General features: G+C 46.9%; 4 protein-coding genes across 15 annotated transcripts; 3 read left to right on the top strand and 1 right to left on the bottom strand.

Moving 5' to 3' along the window:
* Positions 1-76: 76 nt before the first annotated feature.
* Positions 77-14,160, top strand: map7b (microtubule-associated protein 7b). 9 transcript variants are annotated; one of them, XM_057016846.1, is made up of 20 exons: positions 77-300; positions 5,620-5,769; positions 5,851-5,928; positions 6,327-6,490; positions 6,597-6,714; positions 6,933-7,034; positions 7,396-7,506; positions 7,823-7,918; positions 9,433-9,552; positions 10,313-10,485; positions 10,945-11,084; positions 11,346-11,575; positions 11,647-11,797; positions 11,881-12,052; positions 12,131-12,235; positions 12,313-12,363; positions 12,449-12,482; positions 12,558-12,657; positions 12,726-12,901; positions 12,982-14,160. In XM_057016846.1, the coding sequence occupies exons 1-20, from the start codon at positions 255-257 to the stop codon at positions 12,990-12,992; spliced, it is 2,328 nt and encodes a 775-aa protein (XP_056872826.1). In that variant the 5' UTR covers positions 77-254; the 3' UTR covers positions 12,993-14,160. The 9 variants fall into 9 exon arrangements, with proteins under 9 accessions (XP_056872826.1, XP_056872821.1, XP_056872820.1 ...); XM_057016841.1 differs by lacking the exon at positions 77-300 and adding an exon at positions 2,098-2,735 and having other exon boundaries at positions 12,774-12,901; XM_057016840.1 differs by lacking the exon at positions 77-300 and adding an exon at positions 2,101-2,735.
* Positions 14,161-14,248: 88 nt separating this feature from the next.
* Positions 14,249-16,301, bottom strand: armc1l (armadillo repeat containing 1, like). Of its 4 annotated transcripts, none has more exons than XM_057016851.1 (7): positions 16,179-16,301; positions 15,702-15,879; positions 15,533-15,624; positions 15,255-15,429; positions 15,065-15,181; positions 14,763-14,837; positions 14,249-14,668 (listed from the first exon to the last, which is right to left on the bottom strand). In XM_057016851.1, the coding sequence occupies exons 1-7, from the start codon at positions 16,271-16,273 to the stop codon at positions 14,474-14,476; spliced, it is 927 nt and encodes a 308-aa protein (XP_056872831.1). In that variant the 5' UTR covers positions 16,274-16,301; the 3' UTR covers positions 14,249-14,473. The 4 variants fall into 4 exon arrangements, with proteins under 4 accessions (XP_056872831.1, XP_056872832.1, XP_056872833.1 ...); XM_057016852.1 differs by having other exon boundaries at positions 15,702-15,874; positions 16,179-16,249; XM_057016853.1 differs by lacking the exon at positions 16,179-16,301 and adding an exon at positions 15,990-16,153.
* Positions 16,302-16,346: 45 nt separating this feature from the next.
* Positions 16,347-19,033, top strand: mtfr2 (mitochondrial fission regulator 2). Its single transcript, XM_057016850.1, has 8 exons — positions 16,347-16,496; positions 16,955-17,112; positions 17,186-17,290; positions 17,398-17,522; positions 17,639-17,844; positions 17,930-18,233; positions 18,310-18,493; positions 18,607-19,033. The coding sequence occupies exons 2-8, from the start codon at positions 17,041-17,043 to the stop codon at positions 18,649-18,651; spliced, it is 1,041 nt and encodes a 346-aa protein (XP_056872830.1). The 5' UTR covers positions 16,347-16,496; positions 16,955-17,040; the 3' UTR covers positions 18,652-19,033.
* A 151-nt stretch (positions 19,034-19,184) lies between these two features.
* Positions 19,185-21,820, top strand: LOC130516074 (TATA box-binding protein-like 1). The gene is made up of 6 exons (XM_057016856.1): positions 19,185-20,075; positions 20,147-20,229; positions 20,298-20,361; positions 20,764-20,867; positions 21,299-21,393; positions 21,510-21,820. The coding sequence occupies exons 1-6, from the start codon at positions 19,941-19,943 to the stop codon at positions 21,584-21,586; spliced, it is 558 nt and encodes a 185-aa protein (XP_056872836.1). The 5' UTR covers positions 19,185-19,940; the 3' UTR covers positions 21,587-21,820.
* The last annotated feature ends 227 nt before the right edge of the window (positions 21,821-22,047 follow it).

Here is a 22,047-nt window from a genome sequence, read left to right as displayed (position 1 = left end):
GCATAGCTAAGTAAATACAAATTGACTGGTACATTTATTGATTTTAGGCCACTTTGAAACCAAAACAACGATCCTATATGAATAGTTGCGTGTGACGAGTTAAATTGCAGTTGTTAGTCGTAGGTTTCCAGCGGAATCTCTCCCTTCTGGGGTCATTTTCAGGGCCGTTCTCGTCTCCGCTGACCCCCACCTGTGCGCGAGCGCGAGCCCGGCCGGTTCCTGACTTTGATCCCTCTCAGCTGACGTCAGGAGAAATGGCGGACCTGGACGACAGCGACGCATCTCCTCCCGAGTCCCAAGGTGAGTTTCCAACACCAGGAAAGTTGCCTGTAACGAACTTTTTACACTGTTAAACAGCTGTTTGCCGCAGCCGGCGGGCGCTCTGCGGTCGTTTGTCGGTGTTCGAGCGCCGAATTAGCCGAAACTCCAACTAACCGGAGCCGGTTCGGGTCACGGGAATGGGATTAACCACAAACCTTTCGGTCGAGCTTTTATATGGATTTGGCGGTATGTTCCTGACTTTACAGACTCCCAAGGTGAACTTTTCTTTACATTTCTGGCTATGTTGAACGGGCCGGCAGACACCTGTTAGTGACATTTAGCCCAGTTTGAAAGGCGAAATCAGCTGACGTGACAGGTGAACTAATGGAAGGCTGCAGGCTGCTGCTCGGTCAGACCCGAAAGAGCCTCCGGAGCGGCGGGCTTCTCCTCGTCCTTCCATCGCCATTTACTGTGATAGTCAAGATTCTAGTTTTAGTTCGGTACAAAGGGGGGAAAGGCTGATTTGATCCTCCTGGAAACAGATGCGTATCTGCAAATCTGTGACATCAGTCATGAACTAAACGTCATTAAGCGACTTAATTAATGAACTAATTAAATTTCCTGAATTAGGCCCAGGTCGCCTGAACAATGGCTGCTGACTAATAAACGTCTGCCTTTATTAAAGGTGAGCATCCGCCCCGATGGGTTAAAATAACCTCCACTGTTCTTTGCAAACATCTTTCATCCACCTGACACAAAGAACCGGCCCAACCCAAGAACCTCTCATGGACTGAAGAGCAAATCACCTTTAAAAATAATAACATAAAAACAGGATAAGTGTATATGTGCATCCATCTGTTTATCCAGCAGTCAAAATATTTAATCTGGTCACGAGTCTGTCTCTTCCACGCACACCCAATAAGTGTGAGAAGGGTGTGTTTGCCAGCCTATCCGGTTTAGGCTCCAGTGTAGGATTACAGCATTACTCTATCCTGCAGGGACAAAGATCAGCTTGCTCTTTCATGAATGCCTGTATATCTATTTGTTTAGCGTACGACCCCAGGATATGAGAGAACAACAGCGAGGTATTTTATTAACAGTTTAGAGGGGCTGTGGAAGGGGGGGGGTCTTGGTTCGGAGGTTTGCTTCGCGGGAAGTAAAGCCGATGCACATTGAGACACAGCAGGGGTGGTTTTTAAGGTGCCACGTCCGTTAGCGTCCCTCGGCGTTTGCTGTTTTAAGCCTCTACGTCTCGCCAGATGTTTGCCGTGCCACTTGAAAGGCTGTAGCGTTTGTGAGTAATATGCAACAGTAATTAGCAGAGTAATTACCCTCTGCTCCCTCCCTTCAGTAGCAGCGTCTGCTAGCTTCACCTGCTAATTCCAAAAGATGAGCGTCCCCTTCATCTCGACGGCCCCGCCGGATATACGTTTATCCATGCCGCAACAAACGTGCACGTCCGTGTGTTGCAGCAGGAGGATGTGCACGCTGATGCTGTGGGACATGTCAAAATAGCTGATGGCTCTTTAACAGGGAGTTGGGTGGAGACTTTGAGCCATGTGCCACACACACACACACCCTCCATCCCTCAGGGGCCGGGACATTTGCTGTGACGTTGTGGAGCTCTTTAAATGCACATTGCTGTATATCAGCCCCCCCCCCGCATCATTGATCCATGTGCTGTGGCCAGAGACACCAGCCTATCAGCCAGCACCAGATTCCCCCTGACTTGTTTTTTTTTAGCGTCCTCTGTCCATACTGTGCGTCCGGCGTCTGTGTGTTTGCTCACATTTGCATGCATCATAAAAAGGTGAGCGAGCCTGACGGGGGGGGGGGGGGGGCGGCAGCCACGTCTCCACGAGGGGCGAGTGTGGCGAAGAGCAGGTTTTCCAGCTCTTGAGTTAACCAGTCTTATGGATTAAGTCTTCCTTCTCTAAGCCAGGCTGCAGAAGCTGCGACTGTCAGGCACTCTCTCCTCCACTCTCCCTGTGCCTGACTCTGCCACCGTGGGCTCCGGCTTGGAGTTGATGCTCTTTTTGACCCGCTAGTTTTAGATTATTTTTAACGCCGTTGCTCCCAACTCGGCTGGTTTCTCTCCACTGCCTCCGCCACAGAGCAGCGATGCTCACACGGAGGATGACGCCGTTGTCCTTTTCTTTCGGCGACCCTCATTTCCAGTGAGGAGACGGCTTTTAGGGGCGCCTCTTCGTCTCCCAGCATCCACTGGTTTCTGCCGCTGCCGGGTAGGATGGGCTGGGGCTGGGTGAGTTAGCCACAGGCTGCAGGGTTAGCAACAGAGGAGGCGATGCCAGAGAGTAAAAGACGGGAAAAGAGAGGCGGCGGGGGCGGTTGCCGGAGGGGCAAGAGGAGTCAGAGGAGGGGAAACAGCCGTTCAGCCACACCGGCTCTCTTCACCATCACTGAGGAAGAGGAGGGGCAACGACGTAGAGGTGCTTACAGGAGTAAGAAAAAAGGTACGACGGCACAGATAAAGCGAGACATGTCGAGACATTAATAACGAGTCTGCGTGTTCAGCCGAAAAGTCCGCTCAGCCATCTGGAGACAGTGATTGATGTGTGGGCTAGAGTGTGTGTGTGTGTGTGTGTGTGTGTGTGTAAAGCAGCTGACAAAGCAAGCTCGGGTCAGCACAAGGGCATCAGATGAAAGTGAAGGTGAGGTCTACGCATTAACGTATGTTTCTGTAGCTCTAATGCATCAGGAAGTTCTGACAGTTTCCGCAGGCCCAACAGGTACACCTGTTCTTCCATCGGGTTCAAAATTGCTGAGGATCAGGCCTCTTCTTCCTCATTATTGGCCTCTCATTGTTTATTTTTGCGTACATCAGGTGCCCCCTGTAGCCTTTCTGTTGCCTGGAGCTTTGCCTTTAGCTTAGCATTAGCAGGACCTAATCCTCTGGGACTGCGTGGATGCTGCCTGCCTGCTCGCCATCCTGGCCTGGACAGTATTAATCGTTAACTCTGACCATTTAATCTACCAGTGACTGCAGAATGATGGGGGGTGAGGAGCATTATGGAGGGGAGGGGCAGATTAAACAGTATCACTCTCCGTATGTCTCACTCCCTGCCTGTTGTAGACACGCACACAAACCCACACTGGTGGGACTGGAGAGCCTCACACTCGGGCAAGCCTTCACTCTGAGGGATATTTGTGCGGTTCCACTTTGGGAATGTTGTTTGGAATTTCTGTTTGCCACTTTTCCTCTCTTCCATGGACTTTGGAGTTTGTCTTGGACAGCGGAGGCTGTTTTCTGGAAGTGGGAATGTTGACCCTGGCTCTTCAGTCCAGGTAGTCGGCCGGGGATGCAAACCGGGGGTTAGTCCGATCTAATCCTGGGATTGATACTCCTGGAAACATGAAACAGACTCCAGGTAAAGAGTTGTGATGCACAGCGACCTTGTTTTGGGGGAACCTTCCTTGTAACACTGTTGTACACACGCAGATTTTCCAACTGTTCCCTGTTGTGTTGGGGTTTAGACTCAATCATGTGGTATAAACACCTGTCCATGAACTCCTCTTGATACCCTAAACTAATTCGATACAAGTGAAAACATCTCTAAATTAGCTGTTAAATATAGTTGGGTTTTTTTTAAAACAAAAACTATTTAGGGAACACCTATTAAACGAGCTATGAGGGGCAGCCAGTGATGACGGGCCGCTCAAAGTGCTCACATCCCAGTGGCAGAATCACAATATGACAGATTATTCATTTGAAAACTGGGTTCAAGGTTCTTCTGTATTCAGAAACCTTTATTTGGGTCATCCGCTCTTTAGTGCAGGGCACTTTTGGATGACATTTTAGGGCCATCACATGACTGAGCCGTCTCTCCTTCACTCATGAGCTCTTTAATGGATGGAGTTGAGGTGAAACACCATCAAAAGAAGCTGAGGGCTTTAGTCTGTAGCCTTAATTCAGGTGAAGCAGCTTACAGCCATATGTTTTTTCTATATCACCGAATTAGCACTGACGGGAAGATATAACTCCAAGGCTAAAAGCCCTCCTGCCCCAATGACCCACAGTCTAAATGCCCTTTTACCCCAGCTGCCCTCTTGTATCTGTAATTAACCAGAGATGTTATATGTGGACATTCAGAGTGTATCTCCTGAACTTGAGCTACAACGTGCCCTGTACACCTGCTCCATTCATTGATTTTCTTCTTTGTTGGTATCATGTGTATCATATTACTGCTTCCAGCTGCACAGACTTAGACTTTGACCCGCACGTCCAGGTATGAGGGTTTAATGCTGGTTTATTTGGTGCTGCAGCCAGACTGAGCTTGGTTGAATTCAGGCTTTTTCCTGCCTTTTCACCAGTCTAATGGCCTCCATCCCTCTGCTTCTGAAGTCCTTTTAGTTGGAGTCAAAGAGTTTTTTAAATGAGGGAATTGCTCCTCATTTGTGTAGTTCAGTGTTTCCAGTCAATCCTTTTAGTCTGGTTCTCTGAGGCAGCTGATGTCCACCATCATCCAGTGATCATTCAGCCTTTGTTACTGCCTGCATGTCGACTGTGCCTAAATTGATTGATGGCGTCACCCTGCATAATGTTGCTCCAGTTTCTGTGCTATTATAACAACAGCCAGTATGAAACCAGGCTGCAGTTGTGTCGTTGATATCTAATACCTCTGTGCCAATGATGACCCACATTCTTTGTCCAGCATATCCTCTGTGAATTACCATTTTAACACTGTGTGTAAGCTGGAGCACAAACTAGAAGAGTATAATCATGGAAATGCTCAGATTCCCATCTGCTTCTATAATTTGTGCCATATCCAAACAAGCTACCTTCATTTAAACGGATTTGTTCATTATTGAGGCTCATTCATGTGTTGTATTTCAGTTTCGGCCTCGGGAGACTGACTTGATTTAGTCTGCTTCTTTCTGGGACAGATTGGTCTCTTTGGAGATCTACCTCACCTCTCAGTCAGCACCTGAATGCACCATAAAGCCTTCAGTCATGTGGTCATTTGAACACACCCGTTCTTCAATCTTTTGGCTTGGGACAATAATATCTGGTAATCTCAGCTCCCCGGAGGTCTGAGAGCTGAGTCACCCTGAGCCTGATCGTTATGTTCATCAGTGGTTTAGTGCTTAGCTTGGTGGAAACACCGGGAGCACTGGGACATTACGCTCAGTGTTTAAGGGGGAACACAGGATGGCTGATTTTCTTTGTTTTAAACCTATAAACTTTGACTGGGAGCGACCGTCTTAACTGAAAGAACCCAAGAAGTAGAATATTTAGCATAATTTCCAGGAAGCAGTTGCCCTTCGACATTAACTGTGCCGTGTGGCCGTAGCTTATGATGTGATTCCATGTTTAATGAAATGTGTGTCTGTGTGCAGCATCTTACTATCACTATAAATCTGAGGATGGCAGGGAGTCTTCGGCCACCCACCCCAGCTCTGCGGGCTCCATGCAGGTCTACACCCCCTCCACCCTGAATCGCACCACCGCCAGTAACAGCCCCAGTAATAATGTTGCCATTAAATCAGGTGAGCGTCGCCGGGGCTTCTGGGACCATTCCCCAATCAGGGTCCAGCGCACTCAACACTGCCGTGTGTTTCTCTTCGCAGACTCGCTGCTCTTCAACAGAATCGACGAACGGTTGCGGTTAGCCCGCGAGCGCCGCGGAGAGCTGGAGAAGCAGAATGGTGCGTATTCGTGCCCTTTCTGCCACATATCACGTCTGAACTTGCTCGGTAGCTGTGGTGAAGTGCCCATTTGTTACATAAAGTCTTGGCACCCCCCCGTTGCCATGGCGCTAGGGTTGCGCAATAGGTCAGGCATCGGGACATTGTTCAGGAAGGCTAGCTCTTTAGCTTGTGATTTTGTGTGTGTAGTTTGTGACCCGGTCTGGTTGCACAGTTGGTCCCTGCTGTGTTTTTCTGCTGAGTTAAACCCTGGTCACCTGATCTAGCGCCGACCCATCACTGCTGTAGTAATCCTCTGTGTAGCTCCACGCTTCTGCCCATTTTTTTCTGTTAAAGTGCGTCCTGTTTAACTGTGATATCGGCATTAACCGTGTGCACGTGAACGCACCATGCTTCAGCCATCAAGGAGGCGCAGTGGCAGGCACGCGAGGAGCGGGCCAGGCAGCACTACGAGAGGCAGCTGGAGGAGAAGAGGAAAAAGCTGGAGGAGCAGAGGGTTAAAGAGGACAGGAGACGAGCTGCCGTGGAGGAGAAGAGGAGGCAGAAGCTGGAAGAAGACAAGGTCCAACAACTGTGGCCCGTCTCACTGTTTCACAATCACTTTTAATAGAATTTACTGCTATCCCACCAATTCTCGCCTTTCTGAACGCTTGTTTTTGTGACTGAAGGCTCGGCACGAGGCGGCGATACGGCGGACGGTGGACAGGAGCCAAAGAGCCAAGCAAAAGCCCAATCGCTGGTCCTGGGGAGGTTCTCTGCAGCCCGGCACTCCCAGCACAGCAGCCGGTACCTTTACCTCCCGAGTGCACTGGTGTTTTCTGATGTGTGAAATGAGAAGATGCCTGAGCACCAGCACTGTTGTACTTGCAGATCCACTGGCCTTTGTTGTCACTGCTGACCCCTGCTCTGCCTCTCCATCTCTCTCTCTCTCCCTTTTACCTTTCGCTCTTGGATCTCCCCTCTGCTCTGCCTCCCCACCATTGTCCTTTGCCCTCGTGGTCCAGGTTTTGTTGAGTCGGCTTTCCTCTATCCACTCGACCTTGCTGGACTGGAGCACATGCAGAGTGCTTTCAGTCTCTACCGCAGATACGGAATGACCTCCCGATGTGAATATTATATAACTCTCTAATATAGCCGGCCAGTGTTAGCGGACTTAGCAGCTCTACATCACCATTTTAGCCTACTGGTACTAGTGTCCGTGTACAGTAGGCCACAAATGGCATTCTTGGTGTTCTTTTTGTTGTTGTTTAAATGTAGAATTCCAGCGTGTCACTCAAACCCGATACAGCGGATCATTGGTTCAGAAGGCTTTAGTTCCATTTAGCACTAACTCATTTGTACTGTCTTCCCCTTTAGCAGCATGTTAACTACACACCAGCAGCATAGATGTGTGTAACCCCTCAGAAGAGCGTGATCTCTTCATCTGTCACTTCCTTATAACATTCATTTGCCTTATCTTTTCTCCAGATGCGGACAGGCGGTCAGTGTCCACAACAAATTTATCCAAACATGCAGACTCTGTGATAACCAAGCGCCTCTCCGTGTCCTCTGCTACACTCCTGCACTCACCAGATCGAGGTAACAAAAATGACCATAACGTTGGGAATGTAACCTCTTATTATGTGCGAGGGTCGGCTCTGCTCCCATGTCTGTCCGCGAAATGTTCCACTGGGCGTTAGCTTAGCATAAATAATGAAAAATGAGTCGGAAAATCAATCCAGTCTGTCTGATTTTAGGAAATAATTGAATTCCACCTTCCAGCATGGGGACAGGCATGGGTGTGGCATCCTTCACAAAACATTGACCCACGTTAATCCGATTTTTCCTATTTGAACTGCTACTTTGATATTTAGGTGATTTGTTTATTAATGTTTACTGTATATGCTGCTGACAGGCTTACAGATGAGAACAGCTTCCTCTCCTGTTGTTAACAAAGCTCAGTCCAAACCTCGGTTACACCAAGGAAAGACCCCCCAGCACAGAAACACAGGTTTTCTGGGATTTCTTCTTCCGCTTTGCTCCTGCACACTATTATTAAAACAAAAAAGGTTTATGGGCTGAAAACTGTTGAGGCGGATTACCGACCACACTGTTGTCATAACCCCAAAATGAGCAAACTTCAGTATAAATCGTATTAAAGTTCATATTTTCTATTTATTTCGACCAATATTGTCACTTTATTACAATGATAATGCTACTAATTTCCTCGGGGAGGGATTGTGCTTTAGCCTGACTGACCTAAATGTATCTGTGGCAGCAGTCTGACAACTGAGATTAACCGGAGTGCATGAATGCATCACGGGTAATTGTGCTATAAAGACATGAATATCGGAAGGACTGGTGACTCATTAAACAGTCTTCCTTTTACAATTACACTTCAGGATCCTCCAGGTCCTCCCTTGAAGTTCATTTAAGAAGGAAAATGACGTTAATCTGTCTGGAACCGATCATCCTGACAGACTGCCAGAGCGAGACTGTTGAGGGAGGCCACCGAGGCGCCCAAGACTGCTGTGAAGGAGATGAAAGATTCAGAACTGTTGCTCAGATTCTTTACTAGTCCTTTACTAGTGACTCTCACCTAGTTTTCAGTAAAGCGGCCTAGATTTTGTAAATTCTTCTGACAAGGCCATAATGAGATTTATGAAGACAATTAGAAGGGGTAACTTTTAAAGGGTGGATACTTTTTAGGCACGGCTCTCATGTGCCCACTCCTGTTTCATCAGAGGATGGAGATTTCTCCCCCTCCTCTTGCGTGACCCCTTTCTCTAATCCTCTGTAGGATAATCTTTTTGTTTTTGTGGGAACACTATACTGATTTTATCTGAGCTGGAAAACCAACAACAGCATTTCAACCATACAGCAAACATGCACTACGAAATTACGCGTGAGTGGGAGCCCACGTCCACGCCACTAGCAGGGCTACGGTGGCGGCCACAGGTCATAAACTATTTATTGCTTTAGTACGAACAAACATAGACTTTGCACAGTTTCCAGCCCATTTTATTTCACTTATTGGACACCTGCTCTGCTGCTTCGTGGTCGGGCTGATGGGCTGCATGCTTGTCCTCATAAACCGTTTTTTTCTACCGGGGAAGTCGGGTGCTGACCAGAATAAAGAATCGCTGCCCTTTAAATGCTGACTCACATATTAATTAAGGTGCATAAAAGCTTATTTCAGAATCTGAAGCGGGCTTCAGCCGAGGGAGGGTGCATCCTTGATTCTGAATTGCTGACAGGAATGGCTTCCTCTCTGTTTGCTCTTGGTTTATACTCAAGGCTGTTTGCTTCTGCTCCTAATTAAACAGGTGCATGCGAGTGTGCTTGTGCAGGTTGTGCATGGTTGAGGGGTCACATGACCTGCGCTGGACGCGGCCCACGCTGCTGAAACCTGATGCAACGCAGTTCTGCATTCATTCTACGGCCTCATCCTGCCGTTTAAGTTGTTTTGTGTTTATTCTGTGGTGTTATTTCCTGTTATTAAACGTCGGTTGTCGCTGTGTTCAGGCCTGCGGCGACTCCCGCTGACGCCGTGGGAAACTAACGTGGTGACCCGCCTCCAGCAGCCAACACACTCCTACTTGGCTCGCAGCCGCAGTGCCATGAGTCTGTCTGGAGATCATGCTGGTAATGTTCATGCACGTGGAGATGGGGGGGGGGGCAGTGTACATATACTGTTTATATTTCAGTCTGCTGACCAGAACAGCCTTGGATGCTAATCAGATTTGGGTGGACTTAAGGCATTACACCATCTCAAACTGCCTTTGCCACCCTGTATCAGGCATTTAGAGCCCACAATACACACACACACACACCACACACACACACACACACACATTTGTACAGTTATACAAGACAAGTTAGAATCAAATGAATTGTTGGGATTGAATTCTCATTGATGTCAGTCGCTCAAAGGCAACAATAGAATTGGCTCCTCAGTCCTGTGTTGACCAGCTGTCATGTTTCTGGTCCATGTTTGCTGTGTAAAGAAACCTCCGTGTTTACATGTGACACGTGAGCCACTCCGATGTGCAGAAAGTGCATCTTTAGAGCGCTTTCTTCTGTCGTGAGTAAAGTTGGGACAGCTTTTTTTAGAGATGGTATTGATTTTTTTTAATGTTTCCTTTTGGCATCTTCTCTTGACTTGGCTTTTAAATTACTTGTAATTCTCATCTGATCTTGATCACTAAACAAACAAGTTGTTTCAGAGTTGCATTAATAACTTCATTCTTATTCTTTTTTCCTCCCACAATCTTTCTCCTCCCAACTGTCCACTGGTCCTGCCACACCTCCATTTCTCAATTCATCTGATTTCCCGCACATTTCCTATCCGATCTCCCGTGGCCCTGTCCATCCTCGCGTTGTTTAAAACCCTTCACCATTGTAGCCATCCCTGTTTGTCCTCGCTCAGTGTCCTGCCAACCCATGGGCTCCGTGTCATTTAAAGCTTTGCAGGCCCAGCCGCTCCCTCACTGCCGCAGCCAAGACAGGAGCCTCAGCAGAGAGACTGTCTCCTCGTCCTCCAAGAACGTCCGCAGGAGGACAACCGGCTCCGCCCAGGTGGGTTCTTTAATGTTGGCTAACCGTGATCATGTGATCATTTTTGAACATTAATCAGGACTTCTTGTCTCGGTCTTGTTTCATCTCTGTCCTGTTGCCACTGCCCCAGATTAGTCCCACACAATCTGTCACAGTTCCCACGTGCCCCTGGTCTGGTTTATAGACACTTTACCAGCGTGGTGTGATTTCTGTGCCATTGCTTTGTCCTAAAGGAAAGCTGTCTGAGTCTAATCTTGTTACTGGTCATTTTCAGACGCTCACTGGGGCTCCAAAGGCTGGGCACCTTCTGCACCACCTGATAATCTTAAGGACACTCATAAAGAGCTCTTGTCTAAAGACATTATAGCCAGAATGCTTAGCTGGTTCTGTTCAAATGAAGAACATTAAAAACCCAATTTCCGTAATGATCTTTTTTTTTTTCTTTTTTCCATTGTTTCCCTCCATCTGCTGCTCCGTTAGCCAAAGGACCGTAATGATGTCAGGAAGTCATGGAGCAACCTGTCTCTCCCACTGACTCCACTTCTGACTTTGCCCCCCAACAAATACCTGTCTCCTCCAGGGAAAAGACAAAACAGGGCGACGGCGCCCTCTCCTGGCAGGTAAAGGAACTTCCGCCGTACTCTCTAAAATGAGACACACACACACTAAGTAGATTTGTGGCAGATTGGAGTTGTGGATAATTCGGAGCAGGAAGAGGGTGTCACGGCTTTATGAGGCTTTGTTCAGCATTAAACTGAGGTCACCCTTCCTCATGCTGTGCTCTTTAATCAACTGTTAAATATTATTTGGTGGCAGTTTTCCTTGTATTGTGTTCTGACCTGACCACGTTTGATCCCATCTGCATTCCATCCTGCGTGCAGGCCTCCTCAAAAGCCCACAGGGCGTCCTCCAACTCCCAAGCTTGTCGGGTCACCGGGGGCGGAGGACCCCGGAAACCTTCGCCCTGTCAAAATTACACCAGAGAGTCCCCAACAAACCCGCAGCCTAAAAGAAGAGCAGGATGAGGAGAAGCACACACTTAGTCCACCTCTGCCACGGCCTCAGCCAGTGGGTCAGAACAAGCCTATCAATGAACCAGCTGCAGCTACGGGTCAGTGTCCACTTCACCAAGGTGCTGCCGTCACATCTGCCACCCAGAACTTAAAACTGTTCTGTTTTCAGAACGTGTAATCAGTCCTCCATCCCACAAGCCCTCGGCAGGCACCACAGACCCAGAGGAGGCGAGCCGAATCCTGGCTGAGAACCGTCGGCTGGTCCGCGAACAGAGGGAGCGGGAGGAGGAGGAGCGCAGGCAACAGGAGGAGCAGGCGAGGTGTGCTGGCCGTGCTGTGTGTGCACATATCTGATCCCAGAGCAGCAAAACAGAGCAAACCCTTTCTGCTGCTTTGGTCACAGGCTCGCCAAGGAGGAAATGGCTCGGCGCAAAGCAGAGGAGCGAGCGAAGAGAGAGGAGGAGGCTCTGCGCCAGGCAGAGGAGCTGAGAAAGCTGAGGGAGGAGGAGGAGAGGAGGCAGGAGGAAGAGAGGTGGAAGAGGGAGAGAGAGGAGGTGGCCAGGCTCCAGAAACAGGTCAGATAAGAGGAGTTGGTCACTCTCCAAACGACCTCATCAGGGCTGTGCAGAACACGTCTGCTAATGTTGGAACAGAAGGAGGAAGAAGAGTCTCGGCAAAAAGAGGAGGCGGAGCGACTGAAGCAGGAGAGAGAGAGACACTTCCAGAAACAGGAGGCGGAGCGCATGGAGAGGAAAAAGGTGTCGCGCTCGTAACCAAGCGCTTTTAAAGTCTGGCGCATAGTTCCACTGAAAGCTCTTTTTTCCCTTCTTGTCAGCGGCTGGAGGAGATCATGAAGAGAACCAGACGCTCAGAGCCAGCAGAGAAGGTAATGATGAAAGATGCTTCTGACTGACTGAGGAACGCGCGTGTTGTGGTCTCTTCATTCTTGTTTTCTCTCTTACCATCTTTAGAAAGCCGCTCCCAACAGGAATGGAGACAGTCCAGGTAACCTGAAGCTTCCGGCCTTCTTTTCTATTTATATTATCAAAAATTCTCATGACTCTGGCTGTGTGTCCTCAGCTCCCACTCTCCACCCATCAGCAGTGACTGTGTCTTCAACCAGTCGCCACGGTGACCCCGACCCAAACAGCAGCACAGTACCGAGCCAGCCTGAACAGAGGTACTCTAAATACTCTGACGTCACAACAGTTGTGAGATAACCAGTTTACGCTTGTTTTGTTTGTCCAGGGAAAACGGAGAGTTTGGGGAGGTGACTGCTCTGCCTTCACATTCCAGACTGTCCCCTCCTGAGGGAGAGGAGCAGCGGGAGCAGCAAGGGGAGACGGTTCCGGTAGCCTTCAGGGAGAACGGACTCCTAAAGCCTCTGAGTGGAGTAGAGGATATATCAGCCCAGCAGGGACCAGGTCAGTAGCTGCTTCAGGGTGGCGGGCGCAGGGACAAACGCTGCTTTGAGTTGGTGCATTCAGGTTTTCTTTGTTTCCAGATGTTGCCTGATGACGTGTTGGACTGAGAAGAGTTAGACAACGGTGTGAGAGTCAGAGAGCAGCTCAAGACGGCCCCTCCTGAAGGTTATCAGCTTCACACCCCTGCAGAGCACTGAAAACACACCCCAAAGATGCTTTCACATCCCCTCTAGAGCATCGTCAGTCAACTTCAACCATCTCGGGGAGGCAGAACCGACTGTCGATGTTCTGACAGGTCCAGGTAGCCCGAGTGTGCTGCACTTGTTCGCAGCTCTCCTGTCTGTGTGTGTGTGTGGTATTGTACGAGTGTGAGAAACTAATAATGTAAACTATTGTAAAGTCTTCAGCCGTCATACTTGAATAGATTTTTCCAGCTGCTGTAGGACAAACTGGAGGGTTGTTGGTATAACTGGAGGCTGCACGACTGCTTCTGGATGTTTGATGAGTGGAGCTGTTATTTCTGAAGGTGTTACAGGGTAGATGGGATGCAGTGAGTGATCATGGATGGACAGTGTCTTCAGTGTAGATCAGAGGTTCTCACATTAACTCAGAATTAGCAGGTAAACTACTGATTATTTTCTACATTCAACTGCTGTTGAGAATCTAATTCGTCTTGTGTTCAAATTGAGACGTCCTGAACGTTTGTGGCACGGCGACAGCTTTGCCACCGGAGTTAGGGGGTTCAGTTTTGGTTCACCAGCTGTTGATTTTGGCCTCTTCTGATGTGATGATGGATGAGTGAAGATGTGCTGCACACGCTGATGTTTCTCTGCCTTACAGCCTTGTACGAGTGTCATTTCTAAGAAGGTAATGCATTCCCAGTTTGAGCTTTGCCGTTTTGGCCATCATCAACAATCTCCAGTCTTCTTAATTCGTGTTTGGCGTCCGTCCGTCTGTCTGATTCATGAAAAAAGTCATGTATTTTTTGTTCCTTTTCTAGGGAAGTAAAACTGGAAAGCAGAAATCTGTCCCTCTTCATTTTGTAATAACACTAACTGAATCATGTGTTCTTCCTGGCCAATAGTGATTAAAAAACATGGCTGGTAAATGAAGTTTATGCATATTTATATCTATGTGTAGCAGTTTCTCACAACTGAGCAGCTCTTCAGATGAACTCCTTGAAACTTTGTTAAATTGAAAGATGTTCTGCTGCTGCACTCCTGATCTGCAAATAAAATATTTTGAATTAATTGAACCTACCCACTGATCTGATGTTGCTTTTTCCCCCCAGTGGCTATTAAGGGACACTTCATGCTTATACCTGTATAAATCAACTCAAGTACAAAAGAGGGGTACAGAAGTCATCGTTTAAAACATTTAGAAAAAGGAGAAAATATTTACAAGCCAGACTATTGGGAAGAAATCAGCATTATGAGTCCAGAGAGGAAACATCATTCAAGTGTGTTTCCAGTAAAAGAAAGTTTCACACAAACCCTGCAGGTTGTGTGTTCAATAATGTCCACTCCAGTGACACACAGCAGCAGGACAATTTCTTTTATCCTGTCTTCTGCTTCACCAGTAGAATGATTTGGAGAGGAAACTGGCGGCGGTGCTGAGCCAGCTGCCACTGGCATCTTCTTTAGCGTTGGTGCGGGAGACGGCTTTGTCCATGTCCTGCTTTGGGACCTCGTCCTCCTCTGGGAGGTAGTTGGGGATGGCAGAGTTGTGCTGCACTTCCACTCCAGATGGATCCAACGGGACAAAAACCTGAAACATTCCATTTTAGAATGGAGATGTTTGGAATTTAGCCTGTTTTATTTACATGTAGATACAAAAATGGTTGAATAAAAGAACTCCTGACCTCTTCTCCTGCCTCATTCCTCACCACCTGTTGGGCCGACAACACCTTAGTTGCAGCGATGGCTGAGGCCAGGCTCTGTATACATTAGAACATACTTCTTTATAGATGCCTGCATACGATCCCCAAAGATTTTAAACTAATTATCGCAGCCTGACTTTGCAGCAGCCACATTAAAGTGGTCCTCTGTGGCTGCCACGTTTGACTTTTGCCCAGTTACATTGCAAACAGTAAGTGATTGTAGTTCACAGGTAAAACCCTGGGGGCATTAACGTCTCCACGCCGACAGTAAAACTCTGCGTTACCTCAGTGGGCAGGTCTGATCGGATGCGGACTGTACATCTCTTGGAAGCCATCTGGAAAGTGAAGCTGATCACTCCTTTGACCTTCAGAAGTGCGTCCTCACACAAGCCTCGCTGGTCCTTCATTACATGGAAAACATGCAAGTCAACGTGTTGCTGTAATACAAACCAGTGTGCGAGCGAGTCCACTCACCGTGCTGTCGAGGCCCTGGATGTGCAACGTTACAGATTTGGCCTTCTTGTTGGAGGAGTTGATAAAGAACTGGGATTTTGTTTTCTTCTGCCTCTCAGGTACACGCTTGGCAGGTGCATTCAGGATGTCGAAGACCTCCTGTGCCAAGGCTGTGATGTCAACGTTCAGGCCCGTCCTAAAAATGAAAGGCTTGTGATGCGCTGCCTATTCCAGCCAATATGTAGAGACAGAAACTTTCACCCTGTACTAATGTTATTCCCACAGCACAACCACTCTACCTTATATTTAAGTTCTGCAAGCTGACCATCATGCCCAGTTCATTCTTCATGATGGGGATGTTTGAGGGCAACTCGGCCAAGTACCGCAACGCCTGACGTCAATTAAAGATAAACTAATGTTAGGAGATCCACGGTTTGATATACAACACCCAACCTTTTACTCACTCACTTGAAGAGCTGCGAAAAGTACGTCCGGATTCCTGTGGTCCAGGAAGAGAACCAGGCCGGGGAGACAGCCCTGGTCCTTCACAATAATCTCTCGGTTCTGCGGCTCGGAGGCCAGGTCCCGGAGCTGGGTCACCACCGACAGTGCGTCCATCACTGTTTTTTCCCTTAACAGACCTGTTCTAATGTAAATATCGGCACAGGTTGAAGTCTTTACACCACATTTTGATAACAGGAATGGTTATATGAAACAGTTTAATTATCCATGTTGTAAAGAAGATCCCGTATTTACGTTGTCAAATACAGCGCGATCGTTCACAACGTCGCTAGAAAGCTAGCTAGCTATCCAGACAAAGTTGCCTACTTCCTAAATGCTAAGCTGGAAACTTGACCATACATATATTCCATATAAGCGCATTTTCGCCACACTTAAATATTAAGCAATATTGTAACATTCGGTTGTTTAGCGACGTTTTCTTACCCAGGAAGCAACTCGCGTGTCCAAAATACAAAATTTGGTGGTTGGATTTTCGTGACAGGTGATTGGTCAAATGGTGGCTCCCCACCCTGCAACATCCGCCACGCCTATTGGCTTCTTGTTTCAGTTCTGCATCCGTAGCCAATCAGAAGGCCTTTTACTGCGGAGGCTTTATTTGACCTGAGACGTGTCTGGATGCGCAAGCTTCGAATCGGAAAGTTTATAATCGTTCGTCTGTTTTTGTTTAATGTTTCCTTCTGTTCTAAGTGTTCGAATAAATGTAGCTGCCGAAGCGCGTTACCACAGGAACACATTTGATCGGTAAGTGAAATCATATGGGTGTTTCTACATGTTAGTGCCGAGCATTTGCCATGCACCTTGAGAGCCGCAGCCACTGCAGTGTCTCTGCAGAGGTTGCCTGCATTGCCCGGAACATGGAGGTTATTCCGCTCTCAACCTTTAATTTTATTTACGAGTCCATGTCTGTATGATAAGAGCGATGATATATAGTATAGTGGTATATGAGCGCAACATGAATTTCCTGCATTTTTACACCTCCCTCTGGAAAGTCAAGATACTGCCACGATGTCAAACCCCGACTGCATTAATGCATTATCTTAAAACAAGGCAGAAGATTTCCAGCTTCGCCGTATGTTTGCCTAGTATGTTTTTAATAACATCACATTGTAACAAACTGAAAGTGCTGGATGTCAGTCATCAGATGCAAGACAAATCTGCCAATGCACCTGGCGTATGCTTTTTCATTTCTTATCTTCCAGATATGTGATATCTTGAAAACCACTCAGGGTTAGTTTTTACGTCAGTCAAAAGAGGAACCTTGTTGGAGCACAGAAGCGCCCTGACTATGTCTTTATTAGAGGACATCCGGGATGTGCTATATGTCATTCTGGAATACTTTGGAGTACCTCCAGACATGGTGAGTAACCTGCACACCTCTGGGATCAGGTTTATTTGTAGTTTGATTGATTTTATTGTACCCTCACTTGTAGCTGGTTCCAGTGTGGGACAGTCAGCTGTGTGGTTCATATCGCAGCCTCGTTCGCATGATTGGGACCAGCCTCCCGCTGGCACCTTTACCCCGGGTTCATTTTCAGGTACGGGTATTATAGAAGCAAACCCTCACACCTAAAATCTTGCAAGAAGCTAGGTTAATCTGGCGCTACAGTGTATAAAGTTTGGCTTGTGTGTATTTAATGCTCAGATCCCTATGTTGAGCAACAAGCCTCACGGTTACATTGAATTCACGACGGAGACAGCCGCCATCCCATCGCTTGCCGATGTCCTCTGGGTGTACGAGGACGAGGGGGAAAGTTTTGCCAAGACCAGGTACGGGCAATTTTTTTTTTACAATAATAAAAACAGTTTTAAAACTGTAAATATCTAGTTCATTCTTCTAAAAAAAAAATCCTTATAAATAGAAATAATAACTTTGTTCCCTATAGGAATTATTTGCCTCCAAGTAAGCAAGGTACTGTAAATCCGAATGCACGATCCCACAATCCAGCCCTGAGGCCAACAAAGAAACTGGGCGCGCATACAAAGCAGGCGGCAGATCCCAGCGCCCTGGAGAAGATCAGTGCTCTGGAGAGTGAGCTGCTCAGACTGCAGGCTCAGATAGCCATGATCGTCACTGCTGCCCCAGGAGCAGGTTTGCAATGACACACACGAATACTAATACTGCATTTAACTCCCAATTCTGACCAGTGATTGTAAACTGTCAACATTTTGTTTAGGTCTGGTTGAGTCCCAGAATGCACCAGGTACCCCTGGGCTGGTTCCCCCTCCCCCAGGTCTCACATCCACCCCTCGTGCTGCTGCGGCTGCTCCTCCTCTGCCACCGCCACCTCCTCCTCCTCCTCTTCCACCTCCTGTCTGTTCTAACTCCTCTGCTGAGAAAGGTTCAGTATTAGAGTTGATTCGTCGGCGTAAGAAGGACGAGAAAGACTCGAGCCTAAAAAGAGAAGAATTTAAAGGGATCCCGTCCATGCTGGACGTTCTCAAGGACTTAAATCAAGTTAAATTACGGACAGTGGAGAGGTATGCTCAAAAGCAATGATCGCATTTGAAGATTGTACTGTTTTAGTTATATTTTTTCCCTGCCTTGTGTTTTCAGATCACCAGGGGGCACCCCCGTCAGGAGGAGACGCAGTAAAGGCGTAGCAGCATCTCTTAGTGACCCGGCTGCTCTCATTGCTGAGGCACTAAAGAGAAAGTTCATTCATCATCGCCTTAACAATTCTTCTGATAAAGAGAATTCGCTGGAATTGTCTCCATTCGGCAGCCCAGAAACACCTAAGGTTTGTTTTCCAGACACAGGAGAGTGAAAACGACCCTTTTACTTTAGTCGTGTGCATTTGTAGTTGATAAAAATGCAGTAAATGATTTTAACGCTTTGATCTCACGTTTGCAGGTTCCTCACCCCACCAGACGCAGTCAGGGCCACCTCTTCCTCTGAGGTTGAGATTAATTACTTATAAATGATGAGCCAGATATATTTTACAAACCCAGGGACGATGCTTCCGACCTTTTTACTACTGCAGCTACCAACGTTTACGAGCCTTCACCTGTTCTGTTCTTATGTTTGTACCACGTCTGTTCAAAGGCCCAAAGTTTTGTTTTGTATTGCTAATTGTGGGTATGAGTTGTTTTTATGAATGATATTGTCCTGTGTTTTATTATCATAATCTTTTTTGAAAGACTACAATGTGTGTAAGGAGGCAGATGTTGTAGCTTTTAGCTTCCTGCCTTTTACTCTCCAAAGTGAGGTTCAAGAGTCACATTGATCTATGCAACTGCTGCTTATACTTGTTTAATTTTATTAAAGAACATTGACCAGATTTTTCAGTTATGTTCTCTAATTTTATTTTATTTTTTCAGTTTTATCTAAACTGAATTGATTCAGCTGTCATATCCAAAATGCAAACAAACATTTCTGCTGTGAAGACGAAGTCAATTAAACTTCCCACATAGTCCCAGACATTTTTTTGGTGAAAACAAAACTTGATTCTTCTCTTTGTGCACCAATGTGCAGTTGTACAGTTAATTTTTATATTGCTGTGCATATGAAAACCACATCCTGCTGAGTGAGTTCACGTGGGGGTCGTCCTGCACACAATATCTCAGCTGGTTTATAGATATTGTGCTGATGGACTCGTTTAGCTGTTACATGTGTCTGGATAAGGAGCTCTGAAAGCCAGAAGACCCTTAAGAGTTCTCCATCGGGCGCAGAGCCAAAGACAAGCGATGAGTCTCTGCAGGCTTAAGGGTCAATCATCCTTTTACTGTAAGTGTGGAGGCTACAAAGCAGTAGACAGATCGATGGAGGATGGAGCGAGTATGGGCCAAGGTTGGTCGACACCGGCGGACGAAGGCTTCGGCAGAGGGACCCAGCAGGTTTATGGAATACTTGACCTGAATCTTTTTTATTTTTTTAATGACATAAAAGGTGTAACATCTCCCTTCGTATTAAAACGTACCCCACACTTCCTCTGTAGTGTAGTAGCTTTGCAACAAATGTGAAAATGGCTCAAACATTTATGAAAGCCAGAACCTGGACCCGCGAGTGTTTAGCTGATATTGGGTGAGGCCAAAGGCATATGGGAGGGCTGCAACGAACAAATCTATTGATCAAAAGGATCTTTGAGTTTTGATCTCTGGAAGATCAAAGGACATAAAACCATACGGTGCCTTTTCACTCTATCTTACCCTCTAGCCAAAAAAAAATTCCCAATTTATGGACACATCATGGAGTCCAACAATGAGGGAGAACTCGACGTCATAATCAGCAACGTGGTGGCAACTTTCACGACCGGGTGTCGTCTCGACCTGCACACCATCGGCTCTAAAGGAAAGAATGTCATCTATAAACCAAAACAGGGGGTGAGAACACCCTCCATGAGTGCACATTCAGGTGGAGAAAGAACAGCAGCTCATCCCTTTTGTTGTCCCAGACAGTCACGATGCAACTGCGCAAGCCCAGGATAACAGCCAACATCTGGGCTTCTGGAAAGGTGATCTGCATAGGAGCATCAAGGTGAGCCCCCAAACCTGCTTTTCTGATTGCTGTTTCCTTCTGTTCTTATTCCTGCTCCTTTACTTCAGTGAGGCTGATGCAAAGATTGGTGCTCGCAGGATAGCTCGCTGTCTGCAGAAGCTGGGCTTCGGGGTGAGAATATCAAACAGTATATCAAAAATTTAATGGTTTTAGCAAGTCAGCGGCAACATCAATGAACTGGCAAAAACAAGGTGTAGCAGAAAAACACAACTGTAGACAAACCCTTCGGATAATTCTTCAAAAATCCCAAGGGAAAGAACACAGGTTTTACACTTCCAAAGACTCAGGTGACGCACATGTAACTGACAGGCAACTTACTGGAACACTCAGGCGCAGGCAGGAAGGCAGACGCTTTAAATGCACATCAGGTGCGCTAACAAAATGGAGGGAAAAGAACGCAAGGACAGGGGATTGATGGGTGGATGGGCTGCACATGACCAGCAAATGTAAAAAAATCACTTCACACCTAACGCGATCCCGCAGACCACTAACGCTGTGTCTTTGTCAACTCAGGTGACCTTTGGCACTTTCAAGGTCGTTAACGTGATGGCCACGTGTTCCATGCCATTTAAAATCTCCCTTGTGGACTTTACGATGATGAACCGATTCAGAGCAACGTAACGTAACGTCACTCATCACCGCATCTTACAGCACATTCTCTAACATATGTGAGCCCTGTCATATTTTACCCATCCAATATCCTCACAAATATTTTTATTTTGCCCGTCAGGAGTGGTGCAGTTATGATTTGCACGCAGACGGACGTAAATCCAGTTTGTCTCTTGTTTATTAAAAAAAACCAAATGAAGTGCAGCTCAGTTACATTATAGCAAGAAGGTTCAGAGTTTGATTCCAGCTCTAGAATTTGATGTCGACTTTACACGTTTACATGTGTCTGGATGGGTTTTTCTCCTTCCCCCACATTGTGAGTGTGTTAGGTGGTGTGTGTCAGACCTCTGGAGGGTGTATTCCTCCCAGTGACCACTGGCATCAACAGTCTGATAGTCACATATAAGCTTGTATTTAAGTGTGTTTATGTGTTTCTCAGGTATGAACCAGAGCTCCATCCTGCTGCTTTGTACACCATGAAAGAACCCAAGGCTACAATAAAGGCCTACGCTACTGGCAGTGTCACAATTTTAGGTACTTAACAAATGCAGTTGGACTTTTCGTCCATCTTGGAGGCACCTGTGATTTTATTTTGAACTATTTGGGGGCACTTTTTTAAAACTTGTTTTTACGCCGATCTGTCCATTCAGCACCAAGCATGGGCAACGTGGCCGCAGCTGTTCAGCACGTCTACCCTCTGCTGTCAGAGTGTCGTAGACCCCTGTGAGTGACGAGCAACACACACCAGGAAGCACCTTACCTGTGGATTCTACTGCTACGTGTTGTCAGCGTCCTCCTAACATGACCAACGACTTGATTTTCCCCAGTGAAATACTGAAGATACAGTATTTTCTTTAAAAAAAATCAGCCTCAGGCTCACAGACTGCCATCCATTGTACTTGTGTCACTGGAGGGTTTTTGTAGGAGAAAAAAAAAACAAGATAAAAATCATTAACATGATGCCCCAGAAGTATGGTTTTTCAGTTTTTTACTGTGTTTATGAATTTTATGTGAACAGAATTCAGCAGCACTTTTGAATATTTCCTCACTTCTTTAGTGGCGTAACATGTTTTTCTGAAGTGTGAAGATGTTTTTTTCGAACACACCGGAAGACCAGAACTCGTTAAACAATTGTTTAACCAATAAATGGAGTGGTTGAGGTCGGAACGATGACCCGCCTACTTCCGC

This window comes from Takifugu flavidus, chromosome 19 (assembly GCF_003711565.1).
Source record: "Takifugu flavidus isolate HTHZ2018 chromosome 19, ASM371156v2, whole genome shotgun sequence".
Classification (NCBI taxonomy): domain Eukaryota; kingdom Metazoa; phylum Chordata; class Actinopteri; order Tetraodontiformes; family Tetraodontidae; genus Takifugu; species Takifugu flavidus.
The sequence above is the reverse complement of the archived record's forward strand: the minus strand, read 5'-3'. Positions and strand labels throughout refer to the sequence as shown.